Raw genomic sequence first — 22,134 nt, 5'->3', positions numbered from 1 at the left:
ACGTCTGTACCACTCGGATGGAGGAAGAGCGCACGCCGGCTGTGTCGCTGAGCTGTGTGGTGGCCGTCGCTTTGCCCACATTCTAGGTGGGGGGTAAGGCTCACAGGAGGCTCTGCTCTGCGTCTGGAGCCCACTGTGGGTGGGGCTGGGCTGGGATTCAGCCCTAGCTCCTGTCGGACAGGAGCCCAGGAGTTTTCCGTTGCCGCAGCGATGCTGGCGTTGGTGAGCGCGGTCACGTCTTAGTGTGGGTGAATACGCGTGCAGGCGCTGGCTGAGCACCCAGGGTCACATTTTCTCTTAATCCAACCATAAGGACAAGACAGGTCGTCTTTCTCCAGAGGAAAGAAAAAGTCTCACCCTTAGATCAAGAGAGCTTGTTCCTTGTCAGCTGAAGGCGTGATAAGCAAGGAGGTGGGGGACTAAAGACTCAGCGCAAAGATAGCAGAAGCAGCACGAAACAGCCAAACTGAGGGAGCCTTCCGCCGGAGACGTTCAGGAGGGGCAAGTCCCCTGCCTGGTGCGCCTGTGCCGGTTTTCAGACGTGAGACTTCGCGAGGAAACAACAGCGGCGAGCTCTCTGGGTTCTTCTCTTTCTTTTTTCCTGTTTTAGTCTCGGGTGCGGATTTCACCCCCATTGCTTTTTCATAAAGCAGCTGAGCGGCGGGATGGCTGGAGACGCTGTCTCAGCCTCCCCTCAGCTGCTGGCTCCAGTCCCAACCCCAGAGCAAGTCGAGGGAATCTGAATGTGTCTGCTGGGACCCTGTTGCAGAGTTCCTATACAGATAGCTGGGAGTCTGGCATTGCTGTTTTTCTTTTTTTTTGCTCAGAAGGCACTTGGGTTGAACTCAGGTTGCGTCTTAGTTCCAAAAAGAATAGTAGACATTTTGAAAGCTCTGCCTGCTAGCTCCTCATTCACAGGCGTGCACGTTGCACCAGGCCAGGAGCTTGTCTGTCTGGTTTCTTGTGTGTCCTCGGTGATCAGAGCACCTTGCAGGAGCTTAGGGAGGACGGACGGGACAGGGGTGGCTGCGGGGTGGCTGTGGTCAGCAGTAGGTGCCACACGGTGGTCCTCACACCTGAGGGTCTGAGCTGGGAGCCCTTCCGGAGCGCTCAGCGTGAACAGTACGGGTGTGGCAGTGAGGATGGCGGGTGTGGCAGTGAGGACGTCGGCGGTGACCGCAGCCACCGTGTCTTCCCTGTGTTGGTACACACGCAGGTGCTGCCTGAGGCATTTTGCATACAGGGTCACATTGGCTCTTAATTCAACTGCAAATACAAGACAGGTCATGTTGACAGACCTTCGTTTGCTAGTGAGGACCCTGAGGTCAGAGAGGGTGCGACTTGGCCACTCCTGCTGTGCTTGCCTCGCAGATGGGTCCGCAGGCGCCTTCTCAGACTCTTAGTGCTTATCGTCCCTGCTTCTCCAGACCCCAGCCGCCCCCTGGCTCTGCAGAGCCCCTCCTCAGGGGTCCCCTCTAGCCATGCCCGCCCGCAGTCTCTCCGCCTCTCTTACAGACACTCCTCCTCCAGGCAGCTTTTGCTGGCCGTCCTGCTCAGCTTCCTTCCTTCCTTCCTCCTGCTCCCTGCTCCTGGAAAGTGTGCTGTCCTGGTTGGCTTCCGGCTTCGTGTCCACTGCAGCTGGACTCTTGTAGCCACTCCCCTCCTTTGGCTCCATCCTGTGTACTGACCGTGTGTCTTCCCCGAATCTCTGCCCTGCTCTATCTCCCCCGCCCCACCCCAGATGTGCCCCCTCTAGAGCCGTGAGCACCAGCCTCAGCAATGGCTCCCGGGGTCCCGCTGGCCTCTCCTGGCCCATCTCCCCACACGGCACTCTGGGTTTTCCGTAAACTCTTCACATCTACACTTTGCACCTCGTTCCCGCTGCCTGGAGCCTTTTCTACCGGTTCTTCCCGTGGCCACGTCCTCTGGCCTTTTAGCTCAGCTTGCATCTCACATGTCATCCTAGGAAGGCCTCCCTTGATCTGACTCAGCCGCCCCTTCCAGTTAAAGACCCTTTTCTATTCTTTGTAGCATTGGTGACTGTCTTACATCACCTTCACTTCTTGGGCGATACTCATAGTTTGCTGTGATATCTAACTTTTACTGGAGTGGAAGCCCCATGAGGGCAGGACTCTCCTGTACATCATTCCCTTCTGTATCCCAGAACCTCTGTTGTTTTCAGGATGGTCTAGACATTTGGCAAATGATAAGTGAATGCGTGGGGCTTCCCTGGTGACTCAGTCGATAAAGAATCTGCCTGCCAATGCAGGAGACCTGGGTTCAATCCACGGGTGGGAAAGATCCAAAGGAGAAGGAAATGGCAACCCCTTCCAGTATTCTTGCCTGGAGAATCTCCATGGACAGAATGAATGAGTGAGAGAATGAACAAATTTATGCCTGGCCTCCTGAGACTTAACTCCAGATGGCTCCGACCCTCGGGTTTTCCCGCCGCTCCTCTCGCCTCCGCTTCGACCCTCGTGTGAGCATCTCTGCCATTCTGCACTTGCCACAGGTGGTCAGAGAGATCTACAGCGGCTGCAGCGGGCCCGCCGAGCTGGAGTGCCCTCCCCCGCCGAGCTCGCCGGTGCACAAGGTGGAGCTGGAGAAGGTAAGGGGCGTGCTGCTTTCCAGGAATTAACCTTGTGGCTGATTTAGGGCTTCCTGAAAGTCTTAACAGCACCTCTGAGAATTTAAGCATTTCTAGTTGAAAAACAAAAAGAAAAAAAAAAAAAAAAAACAATGCACCCCTGCTGTGCCTCTGCCTGCCGGGTAGGAAGCGTAGGTCAGCTGCTCCACTGACCACGTGGTCTTCATCCTCTCCAGCTGTAGATGCAGGAAAGGAGTGTGAAGGTGTCACAGGCCACTGCCTGTAACACAGCAGCGTGCGATCAGCGGGCAGCTCTGTGTTCTTCTGGAATACGGCAGGTGCTTCCCGAGTGTCCCTTCCCAGAGGCTTATTCCCCACAGACAGGTTACAACCCGATACGCCTGCTGTCTTTCCCTGATGGTGTTCTGACAACATCCCCACCACCCACAATCCCAGCTCTTCCTCTCAGCCCACACAGTGCGAAGGAGACCAGAAGTCAACCCACAGACTGGGGTAAGACATGTGCAAAAGACATCTGAGAGAGGACTTGCGTTCAGAACAGATAAAGAAGTCTCAGAAGTCAGTATGAACCAAAAATCCAATAAGAATACAGATAAAGGTTTTAATAGATGTTTCCCTAAGGATGATGACCCTTCAGGGTCCCTTGGACAGCAAGGAGACCACGCCAGTCAGTCCTAAAGGAAATCAACCCTGAATATTCGTTGGAAGGGCTGATGCGAAAGCTGAAGCGCTGGTATGGTGGTCACCTGATGGCCACAGTTTGCCCGTATGTGCAGAGACCCCATTTCCGTGGCGAGCCCCAGCTTCCTGCCCCGTGGGGTCCTGTTGGTGGCCTGTCTCCCAGGAGCGTCCTGAGCCCTCCCTGTTGACCCCTGCCCCACCCATGGACAGTTCCTTTCTGTCTACTCTTGTAGCCAGGGCTCTCTAGAGAAACAGAACCAAAGAGTCTGTGTGTGTGTATATACATATATTTTATATGTATTATAAAATATAATTTAAATATAAAATAAAATTCTACACGCAAATGAGAGACTCATTGTGAGCAACTGGCTCAGATGATTATGGAGCCAGGTTAGGATGGTGTGTCTTGGTGAGGGAAATAGTTTATGTACTCCTAATATTTTTTCAAAATTATTTGCCGGAAAAAGTGATGTAGCATGTGTTAGTGTAAGCTCAGGGAGTTTTTCCTTTGTTCTTTTGATGTTTTTAAAGCTTTTGTGGCAAACCAACCAGATCGTCTTATGTTATAGCTGAGCCCTAACCATCTCCAGATTATTGGAACGTGGCCCACATTTTCTTTCATTTTTGAGATAACATTTGGCTGATCCACGATACATCACTTGGTCAGTGTGGCCATGGTAAGGTAACTTAATCTTTTTATCCTCACAGAAACTGTCTTCAGAGAGACCAAGTTCAGATGGTGAGGGTGTTGCAGAAAATGGAATTGCTATGTGTAATGGAAAAGAACAAGGTGAGTTCTGCTCATGCCAAAAATATATAAACCAAAAAAAAAAAAAAACCCAACTCCAAAACAGAAACATGAAAACATGACGACCAGGTCTGTAAATCCTTATTATGTAGAAAATGTCCTCAGTAATTTAGTGATGCAAGTGTCATCGTCCCGCATTACACAGACAGAAATCCAGAGGGCTCCCTTTGGTTAGCACTGTCTCTCCAGGTCTTCATTTTAATGCCACCAAGCCTTGGTCTAGGCATTCTCTTTTTGTCTGGGTATGTTCCCTGCGTGAATTTATTGTATTGTGTCTCTTTTTCTGGGGTTGGGGGTGGGCGCTGTGCCGCCTGGCTTATGGGCTCTCAGTTCCCATCTGAACCGAGACTGAACCCGGCCCCTGGCAGTGAAAGCACCTGCGTTCTAACCACTGGGCAGCCAGGGCTCCCTGGGCCTCCCGTTTTACTGCATGACCCACAGCAGGCTACTTCCTCACCTGATTTATCCCTGGGACAGATGTGCATCAGGGGCGGGGTGCCAGCATCTCGCTGGGAGACGTGGTTGGGGAGCGGGGGAACCTCATGTAAGTGGAATAGTCTAGCGTTTGTCCTTTTGTGGCTGGTAATTTCGCGTGGCATGGCGTCTTCAGGGCTCATCCCCGTTGCGGCAGGCGCAGGACTCCCTTCCTTGTTAAGGTTGGACAGAATTCCCTTGTGTGGGTGGATCACGTCTCCTTCTCCATTCATTCACCGATGGACATTTGGGTGGCTTCCACCTTTGGGCTATTGTCAGTAATGCTGATGTGGGAATGGGGGTACAAATACTGATTTTTACTTTTTCCCTAAAGTCAACTTTATAAAGGTGTAAGTTACACATTGTCATATTCAGCCTTTTTGGCATATGACAGACACATACATGTAACCTGCATCGCAATCAAGACGCAGAACACCGCTGTCACCCCCAAGATGTTCCCTGGCAACCACTGACCTGTTTGCTGTCTGGGAAGCGGAATCGTATGGGGTGCAGCCTTCTGGGTCTGGCTTCTCACTCCGGGTATTGCGATTTGGGCGGATCCACGAGCTGAGTCAGTCGTCCGTTCTTTTTCTAGGCTGAGAGGATTCCAGTGTAGATGGGCCAGTTAGGTATGCACCCCCGACTGGAGAATAGCAGAGTGGTTTCTGGGTGTGAGTGGTTTATGAGTGAGGCTGTTGCAGACGTCCAGGGCAGGCTTTTGTGTGAGCATGTAAGGTCTTCACTTCTCTAGGCTGATGACTCGGGTGGGGCTCTGCAGCCGCTGGCACTCATGCCTTCTCACCAGCCTTCTGTTGCCATCTTTGTTTTGTTCTTTTTACTTTGGCCATTTTAATAAGTGCTGTGTAATTGTGCCTTTAGAATGCATTTTCCTGTGACCAACAATGTTGAACATTTTTTAATATTTTTTTGCCAACTGTGTATTGTCTTTAGCTGTTGTTGCTCAGTCACTCAGTCGTGTCCCACTCTTTGCAACCCCATGGACTGCAGCACGTCAGGCTTCCCTGTCCATCACTATCTCCTGGAGCTTGCTCAAACTCATGTCCATTGAGTCAGTGCTATCGTCCAGCCATCTCATCCTCTGTCGCCCCCTTCTCCTCCTGCCCTCACTCTTTCCCAGCATCAGGGTCTTTTCCTGTAAGCCAGCTCTTCGCCTCTTCGTCTTCGACATCAGTCCTTCCAGTGAATATTCAGGGTTGATTTCCTTTAGGACTAACTGGTTTGATCTCCTTGCTGTCCAAGGGACTCTGAAGAGTCATCATCCTTAGGGAAACATCTATTAAAACCTTTATCTGTATTCTTATTAGATTTTTGGTTCATACTGACTTCTGAGACTTCTTTATCTATTCTGAACACAAATCCTCTCTCAGACATCCTTTGCACACGTCTCACCCCAGTCTGCGGGTTGACTTCTGGTCTCCTTCGCACTGTGTGGGCTGAGAGGAAGAGCTGGGCTTGTGGTGGGGGGGGTCTTCCCTGTGCACAGCCAGCCCTGTCTCTGCTCCCCAGGTGAGCGGCTCTGCCCGCCCGGCTCACCACACTCTGTCACCGGGGCAGGGGACTGGGGCACAGACGTCTCCTGGCTCAGAAAGGAAGTCGCCGCAAACGGAAGAGCAGTCCCCCCCATTAAGAGTCTTGGAGCCCAGATCGTCTGGGCTGTTTTGATACGTCACGGTTTACCCCAAAGGGTCATGATCTCTGCCTCAGCCCATGAGATTTTCTAACTCTGTTGTTTCTGTGTGTAATTTTAGTTCTTTGCGTCGGAAGTTGTTCGGTGGAAGGTATCATCTCTGTCTTCACAGGGCACATTATGTGTCATCAGAGCCAGGAAAGCTGTCTTTAAGTTCTGCCCTGAAATTGGACAGCGTGCAATCTCAGGGTTCCTGTTCAGACGCCGAGGCTCAGTGGGCACTGCTGTGGCTGGTCTCTTTCCTTGCTTGCCATTTCCTCCCCTAGTGTCCCTGCCTGAAATTAGGTTCTGCAGAATGGTATTGTATGTCTGGACATACAGATCAGTGCCTGTGTCTGCATCTGACGGTCTCGTTTCCTTTTAACAGGACCAGCCTTCTCTGCTCTGTCAAGGTGACCTTGGTTCAGACACTTCTGCCTGGCATGGAACTTTGCATATAGTCAGACCCCCAGTGGATAACCGCTGAAGGAAGCTAATAGCTTAAGTACATCCTGACCTGCTCCCCAAGCTTTTATCCTTGCTGCACACTCTTGGCCAATTTGCACTTGAGAAATTCCAATAAAGCCCCTTTGATCCCAGCCATGTATCAGCTCAGACAGATTTCTCTGCTGGCTGTGTGGAGGAAATCCCGAACTCCTGCAGCTTCCCCGGAATGTTAGACTCTCAGCTGAACACGGACACAAGCCAGACTCTGTGACAAGAGCCATAGGGATTGACTCTAAACTCTGGCTTCTTCTTTCCAGGTGTCAGGCCCCGGCATGTAATGAACCAGTGCAGTGTGATTTTGGGTAAATTAGTAGAGTTGCTACTGATACTGCAGCTGATGTGAGAAAAGAGAATTGAGTCCCTGGGGCTGATCTGTGTGGGAGCGACGGTTGTCCCTAACTAGCCCTGCACGTGTTTACCATTTAATCACGGGCTAACGAGTCTGTTGGTGGACTTAGCAAGTGCTAAGTCGCTTCAGTCATGTCCAACTCTCTGTGACCCCATGGACTGTAGCCCACCAGGCTCTTCTGTCCATGGAATTCTCCAGGCAGGAATACTGGAGTGGATTGCCATGCCCTCCTTAGGGGATCTTCCCAACCCAGGGATCGAACCCACATCTCTTAAGTCTCCTGCACTGGGAGGTGGGTTCTTTACCACTAGCACCACCTGGCAAGCCCCCAGGTGGCATCAGTGGTAAAGCAGGTGAATAGTCTGATGGCATTGGCCCCATGTCCCCATTCCTCCCGCCTGACCAAATGTCAGACGCCTAGACTCTCACTGGTACAGGGACCAGAGACCCGCCCGGGCTTGTGACACTTACGGCTGTAAAACGCTGCGTCACCACCCCTCCCCGTGCCCCTCCCCAGCTTCACAGTGCCGCTGTCTGGACTGTCTCTCCTCCACAAGGTCTGAGTGGAGAGTTCTGAGTCGTTAGGTTTTTCTTTTTAACTCTACTATGTGAATACCATCCACATATTCTTGTTCTATCAACATATTCTCCCGTTCCTACAGCTTTGGCTTTTTCTTCCAAGGATGGCCTCCCTTCTGCTTTTGCAAAAAACAAAAACAAACAAAAAAATCAATCCATGGGCTTTCAGAGAATTAAAGGTCCTTGCTAACGTCTTTTTTTGTAGTCGAGTCCAGCAAGAGCTTTCCCAACAGTAGCAAATCCTCATCAGATTGCAAGTCAGTCTGACAATTCAGCTTTCTCACGCATCACCTAGCAGGGAATGACTGATTTACGCTCCTGAGCTTTGCAGAAGGCGCCTTCTGAGCACAGAGCGCCCTCGTTGAGAGGACCTTCTCAAAGCTTAGCTTGAATGAGACTCTGGTCAGAGATTGTCTCGACGCTCTTGAGAAACCACATAGAAGGGTCACCCACTGCTGCTTTCACTTTGGTTTGGAAGAACTGAAATCAGTGGTTTGGGCATTCCAACCAGGGATTCCATGTCTGACGGCAGCTGTGGAGGGGCTGTGCCTTCAGATCGGGAGATGGAAGCAGGTTCCTGGTGCTTTATTTTACAGGGGGTTGCGTGTGGTGGGAGAGCGTAAGAAGGGGTCAGAGTGACCACCCCGTGTTCTGTGTTTCTAACATGACCTGGTCCGTGTGAGATAGCACAGATGTGCTTGTCTTAGCCCAGGCTGCCTGCTGTAATGAGATGCCACAAGGCCCTGTGGCTTAAACGACAGAGATGCGTTTCTCACAGTCCTGGAGGCCGGAAGCCCAGGATCCAGGTGCCGTCGTGGCTGCCGGTGTTGGCTGCCAGTCATGGCCCCCTTGCTGGCTTGCAGATGGCCATCCCCTCACTGGGTCCTCAAGCGGCCTTGCCCCGCATCCCACAGGGATGCCAATCCTGTCGGACCAGGGCCCCACCCTTAGACCTCACCTAACCGTCAGTGCTTCCTGAGGGGCCTGTGTCCAAACACAGCTGTACGGGGCTTAGGGCTTCCCATGTGTGAGACGTGGGAGACGCCGCCATCGTCCATCTGCCGTTCACGCTGTAGTGTGGCTTCTTACTCAACTACATTGTAACTCCTCCTGGCCTCAGACGCTGTTAACTGTCCCTTCTTCCTGGAGAAGAAATCAGGGTTCAAGCACAGGGACTGACCTCAGGGACCTCCCTGAGTCAGGGCGGGGAGAGGGGAAAAGGGACACGGAGCCCCGAGGAGGCTGGGCCTAGCCGTTCCGCACGTGGGGTGGGGGGCAGGGTGGAACCTAGAAGGGGGCCCTCGGCCCCACTGAGCGGCCGGCGTGGGGGAAGGAAGTAGCGAGTGCCTCCACTTTCAGAGGGCAGGCGTCGTAATCAGGCCGACGGCTTATGGTCTCACATCCGAGTCCTCTTTCTCTGCGGATCCCGTGTGGTTGTGTGTGCTCCGTCTCTGTGGGCAGAGGGGCGCTGAAGGAATGCTTGACTTGCGTTGCCTTTTCAAAGGGTCTGTGCCGCCCTCTGGGTTACAGATAGTGAGATGAGGGGTCCTCCTGGAGAGGCCTGGGAAGGGGCTGTTGGGAGGGGTCTTGGGACTCAGTGATGGCGTCTGGCCTTGATGCCCTGGGGACCTCTGGGCCCTCCCAGCTCATCCACACTGAGCGAGGCTGTACCTGACCCGCCTGGAGGCTCGGTGTCCTGCGAGGCCCTCGGCTCCAGGGTCAGACACGGAATAGCCCCTGGTGACGGCTCACTTCCCAGAGGTGCTGTCGGTCCTGGAGGATCCTCTTTGTCCACCCCGGTCTGCACCTGGTCCCCACCCTGTGATTCTGTCAGAGGTTGTGGACCAAGCCCGCAGGGGCTGGAGAGAGCAGATGGCCGGCACGGGTCAGGCATGGAAGAGCAGCCGGCGGCCGGCGCTCAGTCTGCCAGGGGGCCTGGGGCTGTGGTCAGCCAGGCACGTCGGTCCTCACGCATGGCTGCTGGGTCTCAGGCCCTGCCCCCACCCGCCATCACTTACCAAACTGTGGGTTCAGAGTGGCTAGATCTTCCAGTTTTCCAGGGGAAGCCAGAGGTCATCTTTGTGCAAAACAGTCATGAGTTTTATGCGTACAACTGAGCCCTGCCGGCCAGACGGAACCCACGGGGCTGGGGCTGGGATGCGAGCCCGACAGGTCGGCGAGGGCTGGCCGAGGCTCCCCGAGGACCGCCCCCTCCACCTGCCGGGCCGCGCCCTGTGCCGCCCAGGATGCGGGCGTCCAGCCTGCCTTCTGTCCCTTCCAGCGTCACAGGCTCTACGAGAGCTGATGCTCTTCCTGCCTGGACGGCTCTGCCCAGGGTTTCTGCACAGACGCTCCTTGTGCTTAGCTCCTGACTGCTCGGCCCCTCTGCTGCGTGACCCTGCCTCAGGTCTACAGAGGCCTTGCCATCGTGAAGCCTCCCCCAGGGGTGCGTGTGGATGTGTGCACGTGTGTGTGAGCTCATGTGTGCGTGCTCAGCCCCTTCTAGAATACGAGCTTCCTGGGAGCTCCTGTTTGTGCTGTGTTCTCTAGACTCTAGAATCACAGACACAAAGCAGGTACTCGATGAGTGAAAATTTGGGGAAAGAAAGTTGGCCACAATGCATGCTTTATTGTGACGTTTTTTTTTTTCCCCATTAAAGTCTACCATTGAAACATGCCTTTTTGTCATTATCTTTTTTCTTCACAGTTAAGAGGAAAAAAAGTTCCAAATCAGAGGCCAAGGGAACTGTGTCTAAAGTCACTGGGAAAAAAATCACCAAGATCATCGGTTTGGGAAAGAAAAAGCCGTCGACGGACGAGCAGACCTCCTCGGCAGAGGAAGACGTGCCGACATGTGGTGAGACGGGGGCGGGGGGCTGTATTACGAGATCTGCCCCTTCCCTGAGCACGGAGACCCTCTGCGGGCGACCTCTGTATTGCGTTCGTCTGAGTCTCATTGGTTGGGATTGTGATGGGTTAAGCTGAGGGAACGGATTACACTTTCACTGCTGTTTTTTTTTAATTCATTTTTTTTTTACACTGCTTATTAATGATGCCCTTGCAAGGGTTTGAGATGACTTCTGAGGTTCTCTCAAGGTGAAAAACAGTCTCTGTTTGATCCCACGAGGCTCTCCCAAATTCCTTTTAAGCAGCTTTAGAGGGAAATGTGTATGTGTCCGGTTGGCCAGCAGAGGTGTGTCAGGTGTGTAAGCACGTTTACACAATCCCCAGCAGCTCCCCACTTAGCCTGAAGTCCTGCAGCTCAGCTGTCAAGGAACGCTCTGCGCCTCAGACTCAGTCGGGCTGGCTGACCCCCGCTCCCCTCACCGGTCTTGGTCCAGTAAGGGGTCTCTGGGCAGCCCTTGTTGGCGAGGCCGGGGAAGCACCAGGGAGGTGGTGGTGATGGCTGAGACTCCCCTACTGCCCCTGCTTGGCTGGGCCAGGGCACGGGAGAGGAATCTGCAGAGAAAACCACATCCGGTCTAGTGGCAGAGGGCTGGCCTGAAGCAAGGAGTCAGAGACGAGTGTGTGATGGCTGGCTTGTGGTCACAAACCCGAGGGGGAACCAGGTCAGCCACCGGAGAGTGGTGGGGACGTGGCCTGGATGGGGCGATGTCAGGGACCATCTCCCTGCAGAAGTGGGACTGTCTGTGTGGTGTTTCCTAGGCAACCACACTCCCGAGAGTTAGGCGACTCTTCTAAGTGGAAAGTCTTCAGAGTCTGAAAGGTGGACATTCGCTCTTTAAGAAAATGGGGAGTGGGCTGTGCTTTTCAGTGGCCGCGGCTCATGGGCTGCTGTCCGTCAGGGCCAGTGCCTCAACGGCTGTGTGCGTGCTCCGTGTTCCACCCCTCTCTCCCACTCTGGCTGAGCCTCTCTTCTGGCCAGGTGTCGGGTTATTTGGGGATGCCAGGAGATAAACAGCTCTTAGATGCTGCCCATTGGTGCCCAAGTTGGGCCCCCCACACACAAAGATGAGTTTATTCAGCTGATATCCCATCCTAGGGCGTGGCTTGTGCTGAGAGGGCGGTGCGAGCCTGGAGCCGTGTTGGTCGGGAGGAAGGGTCGATTGTGGAGCGCGGGGCAGGTAGACTTGGGGTGGGGGTGCCTCCCGAGGGGAGGGCAGGGTGGGTTCACAACTTCCCCCTGGCTTTCACAGGCATGGTCCTGAGAAGTCGTGATACACAGGAACCCCCTGGGCCGTTGTGCAGAAGCGCGTGTGGAGTGGAAGACAGCGGGCAGGCAGTGGTGGGGCCTCACGGGGTGGAGGCGTCATCTCGGGGAGGCCCCCGTGAAGTGGCCACTCATGGGTTGATCTGGGAGGGGAGGTGGTGACGTCAAAAGGAGACCAGGGGTCTGGAAGCGCCGTGCACACAGAGGTCCTGAGCTTGGCCTTCGTCAGACAGTCGGGTCACAGAAGCGAGCGCACTGACCCACGTTCTTTGCACAGAGCACAGCCGCCCTGTAGAAGCTAAGCCAGCGGGCAGAGCTCGCGGAAGGACTCGGGGAGGGGGCATTGTTGGTGCCAGGGCCATGCCCTCTGCCTTCCTGGAGCAGCTCACAGCCCTGACGGCTGGGCTGGTTTCCTCTTACATTGGCCCCTGGAGCCACGATGGGAGTTCGGGGTTAAGGTGGGAAACGGGAATTCTCCAACAAAAGGGGATTACTAGTTTAGCTTTGTTTATTTTTGTTGTTGTTCTCAAAACTGCTCTAGGCCAGTGGAGGAAAGAGAGGTTCTTTCCTGAGAAACGTTTGTATGGAAGGGGACTTGGCCACTTGAGGTCCAGGCCGCTTGCTGTGCGGGAGGACGCTGAGCTGAGGAAGGCTGTGGGGCTCGTCCTGAGCCACCCAGGGAGCTGGGGGCAGGACAGGGCTGGCCCGAGGGCCTGTCTTGCAGCCCAGGTCTGCCCTACCCCTCCTGTCCCTCCCAGGGCTTGCCACCTTCGTGACTTCTGTTAGCAGCTGGGGGAGCGCGTGCTGGACGGCGCAGTCGCAGTGAGGCAGAGTCGTGGGGGTCTGTAGCCTGTGTGGGTTTCCACCAGGCTCTGAGTGGACACCTGTCACCTGTACTAAGGGAACACCCTCTGTCCACATGGTCTTAAAATGATCATCCAGTTCTTGGCTGTGCCAGGGCACAGGAGAGGACTCTGCACGGAAACCCAGGGGGAGAGTGACTGTGTTCCATGATGTTAGAACAGCTGCAAGCCCTCAGGCAGGAGAAGCCGCTGGATGAAGGCTCCCACCCAGCCTGCCCGAGGAGACTTCGCAGCTGCTGTCCTTGCCAACAGGAAGGGTGGGGCTGCTACGGGGACAGGGGACACTCCCGGGGAGGGGGCGACTGGGAGCTGAATTGAGATCTCTTCCCTGGCCTCTGGGTGCACCAGAGGAATGCCCATGGGTAGGAGAGGGTGCTCTGCAGGTCCACACTGCCTGGCTGGCCGTGCCCCCCGGCTCTGCCCGACCCACCCAGCTCTCCCTCCCCCTCAGTCGGTGGGCGCTGTACCAGCATCAGCCAGGTCTGCTCTACAAGCAGTCACTCAGCCAAGCTGGTCCAAGACAGGCACGTGGGCCCCTGAGCAAAGACTGCCGTGTCCTTTGCTTGCCCGTCTCCAGCGCTCAGGGTTCCAGCGTCGTCGTCACTGTGTAAGCTCAGCTGTGGTTCCCAGGAGATGTGCGTTTCGCATCTTTCTTTCTTCTCCACCCCGTTTCTGTCTGTCTAGGCCAGGCCCCAGGCCTCTCAGCTGTCCCCGTTCTCCTTCTCTGGACCCCTGCAAGGCCACCCAGCAGGGGTTTTGAACCCTTGGACTAATGATGCTAATCGCGTCGTCCTGTGCTGAGTCAGCTGAGGGCCTCTGACAATCTCGTCTCGGTTGGGTTTTCCAGCTTTTCCCGCTAAGTTACTAGATGAAGATGCAGGTTGAATTCACCCACCCCCCCCCCCCCGCCCCCACCCAGTTTTGTCCCCAGCACCGAGCAAAGAGCCTGGGATACAGCACCTCAGTAAACACTTGTAGACCGAATGATTACCGTAAGCAAATTGCAGATTCTCTGAGCCTCGGGTTCTCTTCCTGTGAGATGGGCTCATACTCAAAATTACTTTGTTTTCCTTAAAATTGAAGGTAAAATTATGAAACATTAGGCACGTTGCCTACCTCACAATTTACGCTCAGTACATGGTCTCCATTATTCATTCGTTCACCTGAAAAAGCCTAAGCTCGCCGACACGGTCAGCCAGGTAGGTGACTGATGCAGATAGTGTCTACACTAGGAACAGAGACTGATGCAAGGGAAGGGCCCCAGGTGCCAGGATGGAGGCCTTCCTGGAGGCAGTGTAGCCTGGACAAGTTGGAGGGACTTCCTGGTTATTTCTCAGGCCCCTCCCAACTCTAATGTTCAGTGACTCTGATGTTTTCAGCAAGAGTTGTCGGTGGATATGCAGGAAGGTTATACGTCTCACTTTTTATCGTAATCCAGGCACAAAAGATCAGGCGACATTCGGTGAGGGGGAGGGAGGCAGGAGGCATTCTTGGCGTCTGTCACCACGTCAGGGGCGTCTGGAGCTCTTGGGCCCGTGTGCCCCCTGGAGGGCACGCGCTTGGGGCGGAGGGAAGGTTCTGGCGTCAGTGTCTGTGGGGCCAGGGTCAGCTGTTAGCAGTGTCTGGACGTCGGGTCTCCCCTTCCGCCCTCCCGCCGGCAGCCCTTGTTGCTCCTCGACTGCCCTGTTCCCCCCGCCAGTTACAGATGCAGGCCTGCGGAGATGAGAGGAGCAGTGGAAGTCCCCACAGACCTGTGCCCAGAGCACAGAGGTCCCCTGGGCAGCACCACCCTTCCCCGTCCTAGAGGAGGCAGTGGACACTGGCCCCTCAGCCAGGCCTCCTGCCTGCCCTTCTGCGGCGGCTGGGACTCAGGAGCCTCCTGGTCCGCACATAGCGGGATGCGCGGGTGCCTGCAGCTGCCCCCGCCGCCTGAGCCCGAAGCTGTGCCTGTCGGGTCAGCCTCAGGCCGTCATGAAACTGCGCCACGCTCGCCACCACGCTCTTATAAGCAGCCTTAAAGAGTTCTTTCTTCAGGATTCGGAGCAAAGACAGTCTCAAAACATCAAACGGAACTTTGCAAATTGTTCAGATACAGTAACTTCTCACCATGACATGATAAGTGGGAACAAACAAGCAAGAAAAATCAAAGGATTCTGGCATTGTCTTACCGGCAGGGCACTGAAGTGACCAAGGCCAGCCTGCGCCCGGCCCTGGCTGCTCCTTGGTGCCCCCTGGTGGCGGGTGTCTGCTCGGCTGACCGTCTCGGGGTGGACGGGTCCTGTGTTGGCAGCGATCCCATCACAGACTGGCCGTGTGTGTGTCTGTGTGTGTGTCTGTCTGCCTGTCTGTGTGTTGGGGGGATGGGTGTGTGTGTCTGTGTGCCCGTGTGTGTGTGTGTATGTGTGTGTCTGTCTGTCTGCCTGCCTGTGTGTGTGGGGGGGGGGGTGGGTGTGTGTGTCTATGTGTGTGTGTCTGTCTGCCTGTGTGTCTGTCTGCCCGTGTGTGTGTGTTAGGGGGGAGTGGAAAGAAGACTCCTAGGGGACACGGGGCCTGCCCTCTGGCTCCAGAGGCCTCAGATGGGCCACATGCCGTGTCCCTGCCTGACCTCTCCCCACCCAGGAAGTAGGAATGTGGGCTGCCTCTTGGGAGTGGCCGGTGAGCCTGGCGGGGAGGCCACGAGCCAGATGTGGGCTTGTTTCCGTGGCGCTTGCTGTTTACAGAGACAGGCCTCTTACCCACTTTGGTTCTCATTTCGCTTTTCCCTTTTGGGCACTGTAACTAAAGATGAGGAAGGCGTTAAAATATGGTAATTGCCTGTGAAGTCACGCTCTAAATAAAGTGTGAATCTGTCCAGTGTAATCATTCCTCCTGTGACTCGCATGTTGAGAAATTCACAGCATTTGGTGACTCGGTCAGGGAAGGCGGGCCCCTTCGCCGCTCCACGGGTTGGGTCCTTCTCTTGGCAGGCCGGGCAATGCTCAGAAGCTGCGACACACCCCACACACACAAACACACACCTCCCCAGCCCTGCGCCGGGGACAGGTGCGCCCGCGCGGTGATTCTAAACTCCTGAGGATTCTAAGCCCTGTGGAAGGCCAGAGGAGTCCCGGCACTGCTCCTGGCAAGCCAGACGTGCCTAAAGTCCTCCAGAAACCTTTTAGCTTCTCTTCCTTCACCGTCCCTCCCCGCCGTCTTCTGCGTCAAGGCCAGGTCCCCACAGTAGCGTCTGAGGTTTCCTGTGATCAGGTTCCTGGACGTCCCAAGTCTCAGTTTGCCGCGCTCCCCACTTCTCCAGGCCTGAGGAGCTCCCCGCACCTCCCAAGGCCCAGGTGAGGACGTGCCCTGGCTACGCGTGAACCTGCACTCTGCCGGCCCCGGGGTGGCGGGGTGGCTGTGCCCCCCAGTGCCCTGTGCCCCAGAGCCCTTGCAGACGTGTGCCCTGGCAGGCTCAGGCAGCTGAGAGGCGCCCCAGGCTTCAGCTTATTTCTTCTCAATCATGCACACTGTCCTGCTGTCCGTCGGCCATCCTGTGTATCCATTCACATCCGAACGCACACACAGTGGATCCAGTTGGCAGCTGTTTCATACAAGTCCAAAGACAGGCCTTCAGCGTGATTGATGACTTACAGGTGATATCAAGGAGACAGTAAATAGTTCTAATAGCCACCCCTTGGATGTTCGGGTATTATGTCTGACTGTGTGTTTTTAAGGAGAGCTTACAAAAGAATGTGTGTGAGAACTGGGCCACTTACAAATACTGCTTCCTAGATGAAAACTGAAGCTCTTTCTCTGATGGCTCTCTGAAGAACCTCAGGTGGGTCTTTGCTGGGAGGCCGTGAACAGGATCAGGCATGACCTCCCTCCTCCCCTTTGTGAACTCGGCTTCCCCAGCCTGTCTTCACGCCTCTTCAGTGTGTAAAATATAGGGGGCTTTGAGTCCCAGGCCCTTGAGCTGGGACTCGCTTGTCCATTTTCTCTGTAATTTTGCAGATATGGCAGCTCGTGTCACAAAACTGAGGTTTCAGTTCCCGGCGTCCTTTAGGGTAATATACTGGGAGAACTGGCATCACATTCAGGAATGTGGACCTTTAGGTACTGTTAAGTGTCTCCCTAGTAAACTCTCCGAGCAATTATTTATAGTAATATTTATATGGAAAATAGGAAGCACCATTCTGGGCCCTGAAAATACGTTTGGTTTTTTATTTTCCTTTGGTTTTTGCCTTTATAGTGTTGATCCGTTGCTAACAAAGGGTGTAAGGTGTCGAAGAGAAAAGAAGCAAAAAGCATGGTCCAAATTGCCTTCGGGAAGACATTTAAAAATAGCGGGGGTCAGAAAGGATGCATTTATTGAAAGTCTATTTATTTGTTTCTTGGCTGTGCTAGGTCTTCACTGCTTTGTGCAGGCTTTCTCCAGTTGCGGCGAGCAGGGGTGCCCTTCGTGCAGTGCAGGGGCTTCCCATTCCGGTGGTTTCGCGTGGAGGTGGCTTCTCGTGGCAGCGTTGCCTGAGAGCACCTTCTCTCGTTGCAGAGCACGGGCTCTGGGCGCTCAGATTTCAGCAGCTGCAGCACGCGGTCTCGGTAGTTGCGGTGCGCAGGCTCGGTCGTTTATGGCACATGGGCTCAGCCGCTCTGGGGCACGTGGGGTCTTCCCAGGCCAGGGAATGAAGCTGTGTCCCCTGCACTGGCAGGCGGATTCTTAACCACTGCGCCACCAAGGAAGGACACTCTCTTTTGAGCTGCATGCGTGTGTGATTGTGCGTGTGTGTTTACATATGTGTGCACATGTGTATGTACGTGTGTGTATGAGTCGAGAGAGCAGCCGGATAACCTAAGGAACCCTTGATTCTCTTCTTCCTCCTTGACCTGCCTTCCGCATGCTGCTCCCCTCGCTGCCTGCCTCTCGCAGGCACAGTCCTGTGCACGGGTTGGAAGCCGCTGCCTCCCGCTGATATCTGCTTTTCGTTCCTTGCTGCTTGTACAAAAATGCATTGTGTGTTTGTGGCAAATGAAAATGATTGGTTACTAGTATCTGAGGAGATTAAAACATGACGACAGCTCTTGTAATTCCACCCCATTCCATCCGTACTGCGTTGATACAGGGCAGCCCCAGAGACGTGGATGGTGGGTTTCCACGTGCGTCAGACCCAGGCCCTCAGACCTCAGCAGATCCTCCCATCAGAGGGCCGAGGAAGGGCGTGTCTGTTCTCTGGGCAGGAGTCTCGTCCTGAAGACCTGCCGTCATTTGCTGGAATCCTCCAGCAGTGGGGAGCTCACCACCTCCCCAGGCCGCCTGTTTCCTTGAAAGCTTCCCTTTGCAGATAGTTTCATTCCTCATGGGAAGCCAGAATCCACCACCCAGGGGCTTTTCCCTAGCTGTGTCCTTTGCAGCTACTTGGAATGAACCCGGACACTTTCCTGGGTAAGGCCCCTTCAGCTTTTTGAGGACAGCTCTGTGGCCTCATCCCCTCTCTCCTTCCACCCACCAATGCCTCAGCGAGCTGTCACACACCTGGTCAGGCTCCGGGGTCCCGAAGGCATCCGGGAGCTGGTGCTCAGCCATATCATGCAGTGCGGAGTGTCGGGCTCCGGGGAGGTCTGAGCTGTCCCGGCCCCCAGAGCTGATGGGAGCGGTCGTCTCGTGGTGGTGGCTCCTCTCGTCCCAGCAGCCTGCGCTTGCAGTGTGCTGCATGCGGGTTTTTTTCTCTCCTCACTGCTGCCTCAGGCACGTCCGTCCCAGGGACTGACGGCTGCTCTCCTTGTAGGCTCCCTGGTTCCTTCCCTCCTCGGGCACCTCCCTCCCGGGGTGCTGACAGCCGCTCTCCTTGCAGGCTCCCTGGTTCCTTCCCTCCTCGGGGTCCTCCCTCCCAGGGACTGATGGCGGCTCTCTTTGCAGGCTCCCTGGTTCCTTCCCTCCTCGGGGGCCTCACTCTCAGGGACTGACAGCCGCTCTCCTTGCAGGCTCCCTGGTTCCTTCCCTCCTCGGGGGCCTCCCTCCCAGGGACTGATGGCCGCTCTCCTTGCAGGCTCCCTGGTTCCTTCCCTCCTCAGGCGCCTCCCTCCTGTCGGGCTGATGGCCGCTATCCTTGGTTGCAGGCTACCTGAACGTGCTTTCCAACAGCCGCTGGCGGGAGCGCTGGTGCCGAGTCAAGGACAACAAGCTCATCCTGCACAAGGACAGGGCCGACCTGAAGACGCACATCGCCTCCATCCCACTGCGCGGCTGCGAGGTCATCCCGGGCCTGGACTCCAAGCACCCCCTGACCTTCCGGCTGCTTCGCAACGGCCAGGAGGTGGCCGTGTTGGAGGTAGGGACCAGTTGCAGGGAAAGGCAATTAAAATAATTTCTTCTTTTCACACTAAAAGCTTTCATTTTTAAAATTTAAAATTTTTGTTTCTGGTCTATTATTATTTTCTGCTTCTCTATTAATTCAAATCTTTTTTTCCTTTGTCTTTTTTTTTTTCATTTAGCATTAACATGAGTAAGCTACAAAGATACACACAAATCTGTATACATATGTGTACATCCATGTGTGTACACACATATATGTATACATAAATGGAGTGTAGAATTTCCAGTGTATGTGTAACTATATTTATGTTCTACAGTCGATAGAAATAAGGATTTTTTGGATTTGGTAAAATGGCCAATGTGTGTTCAAAATTAATCAGTGTGTGTGTTAGTTGCTCAGTCACGTCCAACTATTTGCAACTCCACGGACCATTGTCCGCCAGGCTCCTGTGTCCAGGCTCCTCTGTTAATGGAATTCTCCAGGCAAGAATACTGGAATGGGTTGCCAGTCCCTTCTCCAGGGGATCTTCCAACCAAGGAATCGAACGCAGGTCTCCTGCTTGGCACACAGATTCTTTACCCTCTGAGCCACCAGGGAAGCCCAATCAGATGCAAAGCCAGATTATAAATGACTGCAGTGATGCTGACCAGTGGAGGAAATGGCCGGTTAGCCAACCTAGAAGGTCTTGGTAGGAGACAGGAGTTTGTTTCAGAGACTGCTTTTTTGGGGGGCATGAGGGCAAAAAATGATTAACATCATAGTTCTTCCTCCCACGAGCTCCTCGCCCGATGGTTTGGATGGTTTGAGGTCACAGGTCAAAGGTCCGAGCCCGCCGTGGTGGCTGACCTCACAGAAGGGAAGCAGGCCTGGCTGGGGCTGGGGTGTCTGGGCCCCAGTCTTGGTTCTGTTGCAGACTGTGATCACAACCCAATCTGTTTTTCTCTCTCGGCTTCTTTATTTGTCTGTGAAACAAGCACCAGGCTATGGTCGGTGTGCTTGGTAAGCATTTATATGAGCTGAACGCTGCGGGGTGGATGGCAGTAGAAAAAAGCTGGAAGCGTAAATGAGGAAGCTGTACTCTTGGTGCAGAGCAACGCAGGTGTCCCATGAGAGCCCGGGCAGCGGGTCTGACGGGAGTGCGAGGGCAGGCAGGTGTGGGCTGGCGCACGCTGGGTTCAGGGGTGGAAAGGGAGCCTCTGGCCTGGACGCCTGGTGGGGACAGGAGGCCCCGGGGCTGGGCGGGGAGGGGCTGGGTGAGCAGGACCCTGTCTGTCTCTGCTCCCCGCCCTGCAGGTGCAGCCTCGTGTCCCCGGAAGATGGTGGTTGTGTTTCATTGTTTTTCCCTGTTCTAGCTGTGGAAGCAAACACACACACTCAGAAAAGTAACCACGCTCAGCGTCCCAGCATAAGCAGAGTCTGCGTGAATCAGTTAAGGAAACGCAGTGATGCGGGCAGTAAAACTGTACACTTTCTAAGGCCATTGTATCCGAACTTCTGAGAGAAAGTTGTGAGCACAGTACACATAATTCCACGCACCCTTTACCCACAGCCCCAGATGCCAACATGGTGCCGCATCTGGTATCTCTTGTGTGGTCGCTCCCGCCTCTCTTTTCTCTCTATATGTTTTTTCAGGACCTTTGACAGACATGTTGCCCCTCTTTCCCTAAACACTTCAGGGTGAATTTGCTAAAAAACGAGAGCATTCCTTTACCAAAACCACTCCATAATCATCAAAACCAGGGAATTCACCCTCACGCAATACAATTATCTGACTCACAGATTTTAATCAGATGCCCCCAACTGTCCCAGTGATGTCCCTTGTGAGGAGAAGGAAACGCTAGGTGGTACTGCCCTGGGCTACAGTCTCTTTGGCTTTCCCTGTCTGGTTTCATGACATTGGTACTGGGCATGGTACAAAGCAGTTATCATGTAGAAGATCCCTCAGTCTGGGGATGTCTGCTGTTTTCCTGGAAATTTGCATCTGGGGTCGGCACGCTTGGCAGGGCCCATGGAAGCAGTGGTGCGGTGTGCAGGACAGCCATCAGTCCGTCCTCGACTGGTGTTAACTCTGAGCCTGTGGACGGGTCGTCTGCACAGCTTCCCTACCGCAGAGCTGCTGTGTTTCCCGTTTGTCTTTAACAGCTTCGTGTGGGAAGGTTCTTTGAGATGTCCTACCATGCACGGTTTTCTCCACTGACTTTCAGCATTCGTGAGTTAGTCTTGCCTGAAGCAGTTGCTAAGTGATGGCTCCCTAATTTCATTATTCCCTGAACATTAGTTAGTTGGTCTCTACTGTCAGGGAGATTTCCCTTCCTCTCATTTAATTAGTCACTTATTCATTCATTCAAGTATGTTTATATATCAGCAAGGGGTCAGAGATGATTGTTCTAATCAATGAGTATAATCCTTTATTGTCAGGATTTATCCTGGTCAGATTAACAGAGTTGGTCAGTGGAAAACCCTTCCAGCTATGTGACCTCTGCTGTGTCCCTGAAATAGACACTGAAGCTCCCGTTGTTTGGTGAGCTCCTTCCTCATATTATGATGCACCAAGATATTCCAGGCTCATCTCGGACTTTTCCCGCCCCAGGCCTGTTGGAATCAGCCACGGTCCAGAGAGCTCTGGGGGACTCCTCCTGGTGGATGGTGGTACTTAGCAGCCAGCATCTGGGTGGCAGGTGTGCGCAAAGTTACTGGGGTGTCATAGGAAACTGTGTGTGTGTTTATACATACACGTGTTCAGGCATGTTTGTTACACGTATTACACACATGCATATGCATGTGTACACGTGTAGTAGTAGTAATAGTGTCAGTTGCTCAGCTGTGCTCAGCTCTTTGTGACCCCGTGGACTGTAGCCCGCCAGGCTCCTCTGTCCATGGAATTCTCCAGGCAAGAATACTAGAGTGGGTTGCATTCCCTTCTCCAGGGGATCTTCCTGACCCAGGGATCAAACCCCAGTCTCTTGCATTGCAGGCGGAGTCTTTACCATCTGAGCCACCAGGGAAGCCCATATATGTATACACTCGCATCTCTACCTGAAAGTGAAAGTGAAAGGTGCTCAGTCGTGTCCGACTCTGCAACCCCACGGACTGTTCAGTCCATGGAATTTTCCAGGC

At 54.2% G+C, this 22,134-nt stretch overlaps 1 protein-coding gene across 3 annotated transcripts in view; it reads left to right on the top strand.

Annotated features, from left to right (window-relative positions):
* The window catches only part of AFAP1 (actin filament associated protein 1), a 149,732-nt gene that overhangs the window by 96,373 nt on the left and 31,225 nt on the right, over positions 1-22,134 (top strand). For all 3 annotated transcript variants that reach the window (XR_003511617.1, XM_027545114.1, XM_027545113.1), the window contains exons 7-10: positions 2,513-2,608; positions 3,998-4,079; positions 10,401-10,550; positions 18,821-19,032. Coding sequence is in view for 2 of the 3 variants with exons in the window: in XM_027545114.1 (XP_027400915.1) it covers positions 2,513-2,608; positions 3,998-4,079; positions 10,401-10,550; positions 18,821-19,032 (540 nt within the window). In the remaining variant the exon portion in view is untranslated. The remainder of the gene's footprint in view (positions 1-2,512; positions 2,609-3,997; positions 4,080-10,400; positions 10,551-18,820; positions 19,033-22,134) is intronic.

This window comes from Bos indicus x Bos taurus, chromosome 6, assembly GCF_003369695.1.
Source record: "Bos indicus x Bos taurus breed Angus x Brahman F1 hybrid chromosome 6, Bos_hybrid_MaternalHap_v2.0, whole genome shotgun sequence".
Taxonomy (NCBI): domain Eukaryota; kingdom Metazoa; phylum Chordata; class Mammalia; order Artiodactyla; family Bovidae; genus Bos; species Bos indicus x Bos taurus.
The sequence above is the reverse complement of the archived record's forward strand: the minus strand, read 5'-3'. Positions and strand labels throughout refer to the sequence as shown.